The 14,827-nt window shown below is 52.2% G+C and overlaps 1 protein-coding gene across 11 annotated transcripts in view; it reads right to left on the bottom strand.

The window, feature by feature from the left end:
• CRACD (capping protein inhibiting regulator of actin dynamics) overlaps nucleotides 1-14,827 on the bottom strand; it is a 251,949-nt gene that overhangs the window by 9,842 nt on the left and 227,280 nt on the right. For all 11 annotated transcript variants that reach the window (XM_053654947.1, XM_053654944.1, XM_053654950.1 and 8 more), the window contains 4 exons: nucleotides 9,905-10,069; nucleotides 7,096-7,164; nucleotides 4,754-4,942; nucleotides 763-3,700 (listed from right to left, as the gene is read on the bottom strand). In XM_053654947.1, the coding sequence (XP_053510922.1) occupies nucleotides 763-3,700; nucleotides 4,754-4,942; nucleotides 7,096-7,164; nucleotides 9,905-10,069 (3,361 nt within the window). The remainder of the gene's footprint in view (nucleotides 1-762; nucleotides 3,701-4,753; nucleotides 4,943-7,095; nucleotides 7,165-9,904; nucleotides 10,070-14,827) is intronic.

Genomic DNA, 14,827 nt, shown 5'->3' with positions numbered 1-14,827 from the left:
AAGTTTGTAATTGATTCAAATCATTTGAAAAGAGAAATCTGTAGCCAGATTTTAATTTCCATAGGACTGTAGTTTGAGTAGCTCATCCTAGAGTTAGGCACCAGGCGCTAATAAGGTTATAACACAGTATGTAAAGGGCCTAACAGGTCTGGGTTGTGGTTGGGGATTCTAAAATGGAGCTCCTGTTTGAGTTTCAGTCCAGCCTGCAACCAAATAACCAATGGCACCTACTCCCACGTGGTAAAGTAAAGGGCCACATCACCTAAGACAACCCAGATGCCACTGCCTCTTGCTTACACAGGAACTTCCGGGCTGTTGCCCACTGCCAGTCCTCAGGGACTCTGCACCTATATCCCAGTACTGTCTCTACTCCCTGCTTTTGCCTTATCCATAGTCAGCATAAAGTCTTTGAAAACCAACTCACATCTCTCTTCCCCACATCCATTATGTAAAAAGCTCCATCAGCTCCAGAACAAGCTTGTCTTCTCCACCGAGGCCTGCCTGCTAATTCAGACTGCCTGCCCCAGGACCTGGTCCTTTTTCTGGCTAGCACGGGGCTCAATAAACTATTTCAGAAAAGCCTTGATCTGCAAAGGTTTTCTTTTAACAGAAATGAAGAGCCTCACTGAGACTCACTGCCCCTAGGAATGGCGAACAGGTCTCAAAGGAAGGGAAGAGTTCCAGCGCCAGCTCCACCGGCTACTTCTAGCCTTGGGCAATGAGCCGGACAGAGGCAGAGTTTTCCCACCTATGGCTACATACCTTTCCTCCTGGCCTCGGGAGTCTGGGGAGGCTTCTCCTGTGGGGCAGCAGACAGAGCTGGGGATGCAGGTTTCCTCTCTGTTTCCATCTCTTCCTCCTTATCCCTTCTCTGGGCCTTCCTCTCCTCAGGGGGTGGCGGTGAGGGTGGCCAAGGGTCACCGCTCTCCTGGCTCTCCTTGCACGGCTCACTGGACCCCGGGTCAGTCTTCCCTGGCCGCCGAGCCGGCAGCTCCCCCAGGTAGGGCCTGCTCAGTTTGTAGAGTGGGGAGGGCGGTGGGGTCTTATCGGCGGGCTTGGGTGCCAGGGCTGGCTTCTGCACCACTGGCATTCTGTTTGCTGCCTTGTGCTCTGGAGCCGGGGTCTGGAGGCTGACCGGTGGGGGCCCAGGCTGGGCGGCAGGGGAGTGGCTGGAAGGGCTTTCAGCAGAGTCCTTCCAGGTGCTCGGGGCTTGCTTCCTCTCCAGAGGAAGGGACCGGCCATGCTTGAGGGCCACACCGTCTGTCTCCTTCTCTCCATTTGTGCTCCCTGGCGCAGGCAGCAGCCCGTCGACGCCGTCCCCAATGCTGCTATGCCTTTTCTTCTTCTTCTGTTCTGTCTGTTGGTCACAGTGGAAGCGCAAGGAGTAGTTGGTCCTTCTCAACTTTATTCCAAAAGGTGAGGCTTTCTCTTCCCCACCTGGCATCACGGCGTCTGGCTCTCCTACACCACTGGTGGTCTCGTTATCTGACACGGCAGCAGGCTCTGTGTGGGCCACTGCTTTCTGCAGAGAGTAAGGAAGGCTTGGAACAAGGAAAGATGGCAGGTCTTTGGCAAATTTGCATCCCTCGGTGGTGTCTGCTGGCTCCTGGTGCACCCCCAGGTTCTCCGTGCCCTTCTGGTGCTCGCTGCTATCAGCAGCCAGGGGCGGGGGCGCTGTCTCGTCGCTGGCTCCCAACGCGGGTCTTTTTCTAATGCCTTCAGCCTCCGTGCTCTGTTTGGAGGTCTCTGTGCCCCCATCGGAGAATTTCTGCCAGGCAGGCATAATGGAGAACTTTGCGTTTACTGGTGGAGTCTTCCGGAGGTTCCCCCGGGAGTCACATCGGCCCCTGGGGATGTGCTCATCACCAGGCTGAGGCTGGTCTCTCTTGCTGCACTGGTCGCTCTCTGAGTTCTTCAGGATCCTGGACCGAATGGAAGCCCATTCAGCCAGTGCGGCTACACTGTTTGGGGACTCCTGGGGGGGCCTGGCCTTCCTGTTGCCTGCCCGGGGGTCGGTGGGGGATCGGGGGGCGTTCTCCAGAGTGGGGACATCCACGTGCTTCTTTTCTTCTGACAAACCCAGGAGAGACTTGCACGCGGTGTCCTTGATCTGGCTCAGGTTGACGGCTGGGCCGCACAGCTGTGCTCCCGTGACCAGAATGGCCGTGTGGGGGATGCTCAGTGATGAGGGCAGAGTGTGGGAGGCAGGGCTGGCTTTGGCGGCCTTTGGCTCGTGGGGAGGGGAGGCAAGCCCTGCGTCTTTCACGGGCGTCATGGGGCTCAGGTTGACTTTGGGGAAGAGAATTTGTTTCCCACCTGATGACACCTGGAAAGTATAGGGTCTGGGCATGGTCTGCCTCTCATCCACTTCCTGCCACCTGAGTTCCTCCCCCTTTCTGTCTTTTTCTAGGGTGGCAGCTTCTTTCTTCTCCACTGTGCCCAGCATCTTGCTCACTTGCATCCCTTGTTTCTGGTGAGGGGATATGTTAGCTTCTTCCTCCTTTTCCTGATGGACACAACCATCTCGCCCGTGAACATCCCTCTGCTTTCCCTGCTGCTCTCCTGGTGGTTCAGCCTCCTGGCTCTGATTCTCCTCGGCATTTTCTCTTTGCCTCTCAGGTTTCGGGTGCTCTTGCTCTGGTTTTCCAGCCACGGCGACCCGAAGTGGGCTCCTGCGGCCCGACTCCAGCAGACTCTCCTCGTCCGCACTCAGGGCTTCCTGAGGCTCCCCTCCCACTTCCCGCGGCCTCTGTGCCTCTGTGTCCTCCTGCCGCCTTCTCAGCTCTTCCCTTCTCTTCCTCTCCTCCCGACGTTTCTGCTCCTCTAGCTCCTCCTGCCTTCTGAGCTCCTTCATCCGCTTCTCTTCTTCTTCCTGCTGCCTCTGCTCCTCCAGCCTCCTCCTCTTCCTCTCCTCTTCCTCCAGACGCTGCTTCTCGGCTTCCTGCCTCCTTTGCTCCTCCAGCCTCCTCTTCCTTTCCTCTTCCTCCAGCCGCTGCTTCTCAGCTTCCTGCCTCCTTTGCTCCTCCAGCCTCCTCTTCCTCTCCTCTTCCTCCAGACGCTGCTTCTCAGCTTCCTGCTGCCTCTGCTCCTCCAGCCTCCTCTTCCTCTCCTCTTCCTCCAGCCGCTGCTTCTCAGCTTCCTGCTGCCTCTGCTCCTCCAGCCTCCTTTTCCTCTCCTCTTCCTCCTGCCGTTGCTTCTCTGCCTCTTGCCTGCTCTGCACCTCCAGCTCTTCCTGCCGGGGCTCAGCCTCTTCCTCCGGATGCCTCTGCACTTCCCGCTCCTGGTGCCTTCCTTCCTCTTGCTCCCTCTGCTCCTGGCCTCGACCACCTTGCTCTTCCTGCCTCTGCCTCTCCTCCGTGCATTGCCTCTTTCCTGCATCTAGTTGTGGTTCTCTCTCCTTTCCCTCCTCATCCTCTTCTTCCTCCTCCAAGAGCTCCTGCCTTCTGTTCTCTTCCCAAAGCCTCCTCTCCAGGGCCTGAAGCCTCTGCTCTTCCAGGCGTCTCCTCTCAGCTGCTTCAGCCTTCTGCCGTTTGCACTTGGCCTCCAGTTCTCGCCAGTATTCTTCCTGGCGTCTCTTTTCTTCCTCGGAGTCCAGTGGTTCTGGCTCCTCTTCATGCCACACTGGCTTGTCTTCTGCAGGGTGTCCATTCTGGTCCAGGGGCAGCTGACACAGAAGGCCACCTTGTTCATTTGATTGATCCTAATATTGGCAAGGGAAACACAATTAGCCTTCTTTTGCATAGGCAGCCATTACTCATTCTAGTCACAAGGTAGGCAGCCCTCTTAATCTCTAAAGAAGGGGCAGTTCTCTTGGTTTTGAGATAGATTTGTAAATGCCCTGTGTACCCCCTGGCAGTCCTGTGCACTGACCGTCTGCCCTAGGACTGCGGCAAAGGGAGCCCTTTCCTTTTCTAGACACGGGCCAGAGAGCGTGGCAGGGCCCTGCCTTTTTGGGTGACTCCTTAGGGTCTTCACTGCTTCTTTCTTGCTTAAACAGCAGGAAAACCCTTTTGTTACTACCCAGAGGAGGTGGTTTGGGGCTTAAAACTTGGTCATCTTCTCCATGGGTTTTCTTGATTTCACTAGCCTGTAAGCTCCAGGAGCTCTGTGAGGGCAGGCATTTTAGTCTGTTTTGCGTTCGGCTATTACTGCCAGCATCTAGATCAGTGTCTGGTGTATATAGTAGGTGCTCAGTGAAAATGTGCTCAATAAGAAGAGAAGAAGGGGCAGCTCTAAGTACAGAGCTAGGCACTCTGAAGCTGTCACGCCAAGAGTACGTTGTGGGGGCAGGGGGGGGCAAGAACTTCATGCTTATTCTCTAGTCTCTTTATCCTTCTCAAACTCCTTTTTCTTAACATGAATTATTGTAGGAAAACCAATAGTCCAGGTTTAGAAAGAAGAGGAAAAATTAGATTTACCCTTTGTCTACGTCCCCTGAAACTTGTGCCTTAGAAGCCCACCCTGATCAAAGTGAAGATTCTTTGCTTGAGCCACAGCAGAGGAAGGCCGGGCTGCCTTCCTGCGGCAAAGCAAATGCAAGGTTCCCACAGCCCCTTGAAAGGCGGCCTCTCTGAGGCCCCCCTGGAAGGGCAACGTGCTGGAAAGGGCGATGGGGAGCAAGTGGGCTTGTTTGCCCCCCTACTCCGCAGCACACCAAGTCCCTGCCGGTCCCTTCTGCCACTGCCCAGCCCGGTATCAGTGGTGTCCAGGAAGCAAGAGCAGCTGCCTGGTCTGCAGGACGGGCTCCACGTACCCCATCCAGTCCAAGTCGCCTGTGCTTCTTTGACACCCTCTGGTTTTTTGGCTTGACAGACAGTTTGTGCTTGGCGGCACTGTTGTCTAGGCGAGCAATGGCCAGGGGGATGGCATCCAGGTTGACACTTTCGATGGTGCCAGCAGAAGAGAAGTGCCTTTTTGGCCGAGACGGTTTAACTGGAGCTACCTACGGTGGAGATTAAAACATACGGTAAGTGTGGATCGGGAAGTGACCTGTGGGGAATGTGGGGAGGGGAGCACTTCTTGGCGCCTGCGCGGTGGCGAGCAGAGGCGGCGCATCGGTACCATGAAGTGAGCACAGCTTTTGGAATCAGAAGACAGGACGCTGACTACCTGTCTTGCCAATGCTGTTCGCGTTAGCTTGTACTGAGTAACCTTTCAGGGACTAATTTTCCTACTCTGAATAATATGGAGATTAGATTGGGGGTGACAGAGCCTGAGCCCCGCCCACAGTCTGTTCTGGTAAAGTTTCGCTGGCACACAGCCACATCCATCGTCACTGTCCTTGGCTGCTTTCATGCTACAAAGGAAGAGCAGAACCGAGAGTCTCATAGTGGGACCTTCTGGCCACAAGTCCTAAAATATATATAGCAGTTTGCTGAGCCCTGGACAACCTTACCTCCACTACCTCCTCTCCTACTTTAGCAAGGAATGGGTCTTTTTCATCTTTGTATCAGTCCTCTTCATGCCCAATAGCAAATCCCATCTGGCAAGTGCTCAGTAAATATTTGTTGAAGGAATGAAGGAACAATAGTATAACATCTCTGACTAGCGCATGGAATTTCTATGTTTTGGTGCAAAAATGTTTTAGCACCATCACTCCAAAGTCACAGAGCACTGGGGGCCCTCAGAAGTTAAAGTGGGGAGCAGAAACGTGCCACACATCAGGGAGATGGCAATTCTTCGAAGGATGAATTGCGGCACTGCTTGCTTGTGGTCTGTGATACAGATGCTATCCCTTAAGCACCAAGTTGCAGATGAATGGCACAGATTTAGATGGGCCAGAGAGACTGTGGCTCAGCCTGGACCCAGGGGCCGCAATGAATCAGGTGTAAGTGAGACTGTGGCTCAGCCTGGACCGAGAGGCCACGGTGAATCAGATGTAAGAAGCCACATCTTAAACTACAGAGCGTTGATAGGCAGGCAGCAAAGTAAGGGCTCCTGGCTGTCACACACCACACCAACATGTGGCAGGGGCATTCACAGCCCCACTGCCTGGGCCAGCGGCTCTCAGGCACAGGGGCTGCTGTGGAGGAGGCCACGGTTCAGCTGACTGTCTGAGTTCTAATGGCAGCATCAGCAGGGTTTAACTGAGGGCTTGGCTTTTGGCTATTACCTTCCATATTTACCCAAGAAAGCCGAAGCACCAAGCCAGCTCCAAAAGCAAAAGAGATGCTCAGTAAATAATAATTTATGACAAGAAGCACAGAAGTAAGGAAAAATACTTCCAGCCGGTGGTCCCTAGCCTTTACTCATTTATGGTTATCTCTGAATGCATATCAAATTCTGAACTGTTGTCGAAAAGAGACAAATTAAATATTTATTTCCATCACCTAATAGATGCATGAGTAGAAGGAGCTGGAACCAAATGTAACAGATTGAAGACATAGATTAGGACTAGAAGCTGAGATTTAAATGCAATGTTTCAATTCTAGTTATTCCAGCTGGGCCTCTTCATTGTCTGGGAGGTACCACTGTCGCGGGCCACCTCCCTCAGAAGACCCAAGGACGTGCCCTGCTAGCGGTGCTGTCTGCCAGACCCCGGGAGGACGCCTGGGCCACTGTTCAGGGGCAAGTCCCCACAGGAGCGGACCGGCCTCTCCAGACGAGGCGCCCACAGGCTCTGCAGGGCTTCCCTCCGCTCCTGTGGGCAAAGACCCAGGTTTCGATGGCACATAGAAAAGTTAAAAAACAAAAATACATACAAGTAGAGAACTGATAGGGTTCTTTTTTAGGCATCTCTAAAGCGACAGACACTTTTTCCCTTACAGAGGTGGGGACCTTCAGGAATGTCTTTTTCAACAATTTAACAGTCTTGAAGTATGCAATATGCTTAGGAAAACCACCAAGGCTGACGGGGCTCCGAACGCAGGCAGGCCGGGCAGGTGGCCACTGCTCAGAGCAGGACTCCGTTCCGGCATTCGCATCGCCAAGGAAACGGACACTCCGATTCCTGCCACTGGTTGCACTGTGAAGAAATTTGAAGTAATGGAAGAAGACAGCACTGATGAATGGGAAAATGAGGCAGAAGATAGTAAGAAAAAAGGGGGGGGGAGGAATAAGGAAGCTAAATATATATACAAGTTTAAATCACGTTACCTTCTCTTCCATCTCACTTCTGGCTCCAGGCAGATTCAGAGGACTCAGAGAACCTGGTGTGTCACTAGACTGGAATGGTGAAGAGAGCAATTTGGTCACGCGCCAGGACAGGAAGTTTGGGGCAGCTAACCAGACGTCGTCTGGGCCTGGAAAGGGCCGCCCCCTCCTCCACACAGGGGGGCAGCTGGCTCCAAAGAGCCGGCCGAGGCACAGAGAGTGCACTCCCTGTCCCCCGAGTCCAACACACGTCGGTCGGGGTGGTCTCCACCGCAGTCCCTGGTGTGTTTCCCCATGCGGAGAGAGTCTGGGGGTGGGGGCCGCACTACCTGGGAAGCAGAGCTCCAACCTCAGAGCTTTCACTGTGCTGGCTGCTTCCACCCGCCTCACCTGCCAAACCTCTCACCTGTATGCCAGGCCTCTTCTCTGCGAGAAGAAGGGAAGGCCTGACCAATGCCACATGCAAAGGACTGACTGGGGAAGGTGAGTGACCAGAGGTGAAACAACTCAGGAAAGAAGGAAGAAAAAAAGGCTGAAGATTCCCACCCTGGTCACACTGGCCTGCCCTGGGAACACCCACACTCCATCACTGGCATCTTGCTTTTCTTTTTTTAAAGACTCAATTTATTTATTTTAGAGAGAGGGAGAGGGAGAGAAACACTGATGTGAGAGACAGACACGGACCTGTTGCCTCTTGTCTGTGCCCTGACCAGGGACCGAACCTGCAACCTAGGAATCGAACAGGCGACCTTTCACTTTGCAGGACAACGCCCAAACCCACTGAGCCACACCGGTCCCGGTCGCCCCTTTCTGATGACCCTCTACGCCTTCCATCTTGTATTGCCACTCTTCACAAAAGGACTTATTGTCCCCGCCAGAGTGGCAATGACGGTGGGCCCCCCTGAAGGGTTTCCTGCACCACACTAAAGCCTTTCAGGGAACGCACACCAGACTATGTCGCTGCCTGGCTTCGTGTGACTCCGAGGCTTCAAAGTCACCCATTTCCGGTCTCCAGGGTCCGGCCCCTGGGCCACACTCCACCCTCCCGTCGCCCTCCACCAGAGTCTGCCGGTCCGGCCGGCCTGTTCCTTCTTCAGGACAAGCTCGGTCCCCTCTCTGGGTCTAGGCCTCGCTCCCCACTCTGTCTAGAACACGTCCCACCCCAGGTCTGCTCAGGGCAGCTCTGACCTCTTTCTCTTTCTACTTGTCCCCAACGAGTCACTCACTTTTCCATTACCCTGTTCTATTTCCTGTGTAGCACTTTTTTAAAAAGTTTTATTTATTTATTTTTAGAGAGAAGGCAAGGGAGGGAGAAAGAGAGGGAGAGAAAGATCAATGTGTGGTTGCCTCCCATGCACTCCCTACTAGACACCTGGCCTGCAACCCAGGCATGTACCCTGACTGGGAATCGAACCAGCAACTCTTTGGGTCTCAGTCCGTTACTCAGTCCACTGAGCCACACCAGCCAGGGCCTGTGTAGCACTTTTCTTGATCTGAAATTACTGTATTTATCTACTTGTTGACTTACACGTCATCTGACTCTCCTCATTACAATACAGACAACCTGAGACGGCCCCTTGTCCAGTCTTGTTCGTCTCTGTCGCACCCACAGCTGGGGGAGCGGCAGGCTGAACAAATGACCCTCCTCCTGCCCCCGGACCACAGCACCTTGCGTGTGTTAGGTTACCAGTAACAGCGAAGACGCTCGTCTCTGGGAGATCTGTGCCTCAAAGGCTGCTGCACTGCAGAGGCTGCAGAGAGCATTTCTGGCCAAAGCGGGAGGAACGAGCCCGTCCCTGCTTCATCCGCCCTCTCTGCACGTGTGAGCGCCGGGAGTCATCAGGGCAGGCCCCGACAGAGAGAGACGACAGGTGGGACAGCCCTTTTATTTCCTTTCTCGATTTGCTCTGAATATTGCTCATCTTTCTCCTTGTCCTTAGGACATATTAGCTAATAACCAGCATGACTGCTGGGGGGGGGAGGCACGCCCATTTTAGCAGCACTCAGTGTCATTTCGGCTCCCTTGGTGGGCAGAGCACGGACAGCGCTGTGAGACCGGAAGACTCAGTGCTTTGCCTAGAGAACTCCTTCTCCAGCTCCTTTTCCACAAGAGGCCTGAGCATGTCCCTTCTGCTGGCAGAAGGACTTTCATTTCAGGATAGGCTCATAGTGTTTTTTTCAGTGTCAAAGGACCAGATTTGGAGAGGACAGTGCTGGACCAACGTGACTTTCTTTCTACACTAAGTAGACGACATGCTGGTCTGTTTGATGTGTTCTGTCTTGTTGACCTACTCCTTTCTTTTCTGATTTCCCTTTAAGTTGGTCCAATCCAACAGATCATTACTCTGTGCTACTAAGTAATCACTAGCAAAATCCTGGGGGGACAGAGATGTGTAAGTTCAACGTTTAGAAATGAAGGAAACAGGTGACACAAATACAGACGGGCTTCGGGTGTGTAAGTGCTGAGGATGCACAGCCAAGGCGTGGAGGAGACAGCACAGCCTTGGGGTGAGGCCACGTAAGGCTTCCCAGAAGAGTGAGCCAACCTGCACCTCCAAGGGTAACTGGAAGACACTGGGAGGAGCACGTGCAAAGAGAACGTCTCCTCCTCCGCCCCTCCCCCAAGGCGGTCCCCATGCAGATCCAGGCCCCTGCTCACGAAGTACTCTCCGGCCCCAGGCTGCTCATCAGACAAGCTCCTCCCACCTTTCCCCACCTGCACTGAAGACCCCCGAGTTACTGGCTGCCTGTCCAGTGCCCAACATCCTCCGGAGCTTATGAGCAGTCAAGTCATTGCCCGGAGGAGCCTTACTTTGTTCTCGGAGTCTGAGAGGACGATGTCCTGCTGAGTTGCAACTTCCATGGGACTGGCCGGGAGCAGATCCTCTTCTAGGCTGGCCTCCCCACTGTCTGCCTTCTTCATGGGAGGGGCACTGGGTGGCGGCTGCCCAAACTTGATGTTCTTGCCCAGCTGTCGCTGGAGGGAAACAAAAGAAAGGCGTTCTGAAGCAGTGAAGCAGTTTAGAGTAACTGCAGTCCGTCCCCGCTTGTCTAGTAGGCACTGAGGCAAGTTCTGATTACAGATGCTTTCTGAACACCATGCCGGCCCAAGCCCGATGCTGTGCTCACAAGCAAATGTGTCTCCCGCCTTCTGCTCGCACCCTTCCCACCTCTGAGCCGGGGGCTTTCTCATCCAGCCACCTCTTCCGTGCAGCTACCCACTTCCCAGGGGAGAAAGACCAACTCCCGAACCAAAAGCTGGGATATATGTTATGACAAAAAAATTTTGGTTGACCTCTAAATTAATTTATTCAAAAAGTCTTTTTTTAAAAAAAATGTTTTATTTATTTATTTTTTGAGAGAGGGGAAGGGAAGGAGAAAGAGTGGGAGAGAAACATCAATGTGTGGTTGCCTCTCACGTGTCCCCTGCTGGGAAATGGCCTGCAACCCAGGTATGTGCCCTGACTGGGAATCGAACCTCGATACTCTGGTTCGCAGACCTGCGCTCAATCCACTGAGTTATGCCAGCCAGGGCCAAAAAGTCTTTTTAAAGTATAAACGCTGTACAGAAAAGAGTTTCATGAAACGCAGGACCCCTGGGGAAATCAAGCCCCCCGTGACTGCTGCAACAGGGGAGCCCTGCAGCCCCCTCTGGACACATGCCCCTTGAATATTTGTTCACTTCCACTGCCTTCCTCGCCAGCCTGAACGTCATGTTCTGGCCACACTGGGTACCACTGCCAAGGTGACAAAGGCCCCAGGGCCAGCACACCTTTCCGTGATCAACACTAAAACCACGGAAGGGACAGGATCTTGTCCCGCCACCAGGACCTCCTCTTTACCTTGCTGTGGCTGCCCACTGTGAACCAGGGGACAGATGACACCACGTGGGGAAGGGACAGAGGAGCAGGCAGGAGAAAAGCATCAAGGAGGGACTGCTTGCCAATGGCTGACAGCTAACAGGATAGGAAGACAAGATGGAAAAACGGGGTAGAAATCAGGAGGAAAAATAGTATTTGGAATTAGAGAAAAGCCAGATTAGAAAAGGAAATAGTCATCTATTCTCTGAAGAAAATATATAAACATGATAGCTAAAGAAGGGGCAAAATATTTCAAGGGCTGTGGCAGAGAAAATGAAGGGCGTTCAGGAAGGAAACCAGGTAATGCCATGCGTGGTAACCCGAAACACCAGACTGCTGACCTGAGTGCCCTGCACCGGCCCCTCCCTGCCTTGGGCCAGAGCGGGTTTCTCCACCCTGGCACTGCCCACCTTTTGGGCCAGATACTTCTTTGTTGTGCGGGGCTGTCCTGTGCATGACAGGATGTTTGCCGGCACCCACGGCCTCTGGACACTAGATGACAGCAGCCATCCCTCTTCTCCCAGTGGAGACGACTGGGAGAAATTCTCTCCAGAGGTCGCCCAATGCCCCGGGTGGGGGTAAAACTGTTTGCAGTTCAGAACTGCTGCTCTGGGTCTAGGCACGTGGGTTTCCTAGTCTTTTTATGCCTCCAAAAAAGACATAGTACATTATCTGATATTTGTCTCCAACTGGGCTAATATTTAATCCCACAGAGCTGCCAGGAGCCTTAGCAATCATGTAGCTCAACCCCTCGCTTTGCGAACAAGTCAGAGGCCCAGCAGGGAGAGGTGGCTGGCCCAGGCTTATGAAAAGAATGAGTGGCCCCAAAGGACTATGGATCTTGGTCTTCTGAACCCACCTTCAGTGTTGTTTTCATTATATTTCACCAGGCCTTATACATTTGACAGCGCACTTCCTTCTTATAGGGGCAGGAACGAAAACATGATGCGGCATTTTATACCTTACTCAAGTTTCCTGGCTGAGAACTCCTTAAGGGAACCGCCTCTGCACCCTCTGAATCCACCCGCCTGCACCCGGCTCCCCCTCAGCCCTGCACGGTGGATGGTGAGGTTGCAGAGACATGAAAGAGGTAAGCCTGACTCCCCTGCCCGCACCCGCCAATCCGGACACCCCAGCATGCCAAGTCAGGAGCACAGAAAGACAGGGACTTGTGTTTGCTCTGCTGGTATTTCAGCCTCAGCCTGGCTCCCCCAACACCAACCACAGGGGAAGGCACACATATCAAAAGCCTGAGGCCAGCCAGTGAAGTACAGCTCCAGCAGCCTAAGAGGGTTTCAGGGAGCAGAAGGCTGAAAAAGGGCGTCTTCTGAACACAGGCTTAGCAGGAAGCGGCAGTTAGTATCTACTCTAAGCAGATCCATAAGCAGGCACGGTTAGAACAGCCGATGGAGTTAGACAAGAGGACAACGTCACAGGCCCGTCTCACTCTGCTGCCCTGTGGGAAAGGGGTGGGAACCCGGAAAGCAGGGGTGGGAATGGCTCCCAGCCCAGCCTCGGGTGCACCAGTTAGCCCTTCTCTGGGAGTGCGGGCTGAGAGCTGAAAGCTGCGCGAAATCCCCAAGATGAGAGCTTCCGCTGTCAGGCTCTGCCCTCTACTACTGCTCCGGAATGACTACATGAGGCGGCTTCTTCTACTTACAATGGAAAGAATAATTCTGTAATGAGCTTCCAAGGAGAACCTGGCCTAACGCCATCACGCCATTTAGTTAGGATTTTTGCCACCATCACGAAAAAGAATGAACGTGCCAATATTTTACTTCATTAGGGCCTTTTCAGAACGCTGCTGTTGGTCCACCCTGATGTTTAGGGGACAGACAAGGATGTGGCAAAATGTCATCATGGTCTCCTGAAGATGGGATGGTAATCACGGCTACCAATGGAAAAATGAAAGATAAAATGGGGGAAAAAAACCCAAAATGAACCCTGAGTAAGTAAACGAGAAATAAGATCCATGGGAAAAAGCTGGGAAATGGGAAGAGTAATGCAAAGAAGTGAAGTAGAATGTTAAGGAAGAGAGATGAACAGGGAGGAAGGTGCAGGCGCGGAGGAAATGCATGGAGAGGAAATGCATGCGGAAGAAATGCATGGAGAAGAAATGCATGCGGAGGAAATGCATGGAGAGGAAATGCATGCGGAGGAAATGCATGGAGAGTGCAGCCCAGGAAGAGCTGTGGGCAGGACTGAAGGTGCAGCAGCTGAAGGCTGAGTGGGGGAGGAAGGATGTGTGGAAAGCGAAGGGCTGATTTATGTCACAGATACGTTCAATCTGGCAACAGAAACACACGCTGTTGCCATTGTGCACCTCCGTAAAACAGCTGATTTAAATTCCCTCCAGAGGAAATAAACTCAGGCTGGTAGCTATGGGCCTTGGGCAGAGGAAGTGGGGCTGCGGGAGGGGAGGAATAGAAAGAAATTAAAGAAATGATAGGTCATCAAAGAAATGATAGCCACTGTTCAGGGACAGGGCTGCAAATTTCTGTCCAGACAAAGGACTGTCTTCACAGACACATCCTGCCACTATCAGAAAAGAGACACTAAGTGACCTGGGGGCAGGGGGACTGATCTCTATACTTTGGCATCAAGGCTCCTGCGCCTGCACATTTTCCCTTCTCTGTGGTTCCTGCTCCATCCAAATGCTCCCTTCAGCTGACTCGAAGAAGACTGGACCCTCGCCACACTCTGTGATTTACTGACAATTAAAACCTTATTGTGAAAGCCTATTTGGCCGTCTCAGGTGTTGTGTGAATGAAACACAGGGATAAATGTGGCTTTTTTGTGATTCTAATTCTGCCCACTATTCAAGCACTGTTATAAACTTTTATATAAGCAATCACTGAAAAAGCAGACTGCTAATAAATTTGCCCTTAAGTTTTCATAGGAAAAAATTACTACTTAAAAAAAATGCACTCAGGGATCCTTATACACACGATTATACCCAGAGGGGAGAGTGGAAAGTTGTGCCTATGTGGGGTGTCCGTGCCACTCGCAGCTATGAATGGTGTATCTGTTGAGACTGGAATGTGAGCTGAAAGGGACTATATTTTATTCATTCAAACTGGGCCATTTTGTTGTAATATAAAATGCTGGAGAGTGATGCTATAGGAATGCGCATCCATATTTATGAGGCTTTTTTTATGGTGTGGAAATTCCAAGCATGTCATATTCTGCAGCTCTCACACTGCAAGATTTTTCATTCTTCAGACCATGTCTGGAAGAATAAAACAGGAAAAATAAAGTTGCCATCTTCTTGAGTGGACTGCAGACACTCCCACAGTGAAAACACATTGAAAGGCAAAAGAAAAAGCATACAGATTGAAAGGCATCTACTCTGTGAAGAAGTGGCTAAGAGCAGGTATTTATTCTTTGGGTCCTTGACAGCAGCATGAGGTGTCCAAATCCTCAAGCACCTGACACTAGGGCATTTTTAAGTGAAATTCAGCTCAGCAGGAGACAGTAGCTACTGAGGCTGGAGCTTTTTCCTCTTGAGCTAAATAGTTTGTGGAATAATGCACTAAGCACTTACTGACAAAGGTGTGCTATAATTCTAAAAACTACCTGCAGGCTTAGACTGTGGTGTTCCTGAGTTTTATCATTGGTCGGTAGATAGGTCACAGCCTGGTCTGCTCTAAAATGAACAGGTCCCTCCCTGATCTGTACCCTGGGCAGCTGTGGGAAATGTCAAGGTCACTCACTATAGTCCAAAGGCAATGAAGTGCACATCTTAACAAAGTTACTCATGCTACACCAGATGAACAGAGATTCAGTCGTTTGCCACAGAAATTTTCGCAGGTGGTAGGTTCATGTTATTCAGAAAAGTGTAGGCTTATTTATGCTGTATTCAGTCATCCCCTACT

The sequence above is a fragment of the Artibeus jamaicensis genome, unplaced genomic scaffold (assembly GCF_021234435.1).
Source record: "Artibeus jamaicensis isolate MK-2021 breed Jamaican fruit bat unplaced genomic scaffold, CSHL_Jam_final contig_889, whole genome shotgun sequence".
Taxonomy (NCBI): Eukaryota; Metazoa; Chordata; class Mammalia; order Chiroptera; family Phyllostomidae; genus Artibeus; species Artibeus jamaicensis.
This window is presented reverse-complemented; position numbering and strand designations above follow the sequence as displayed.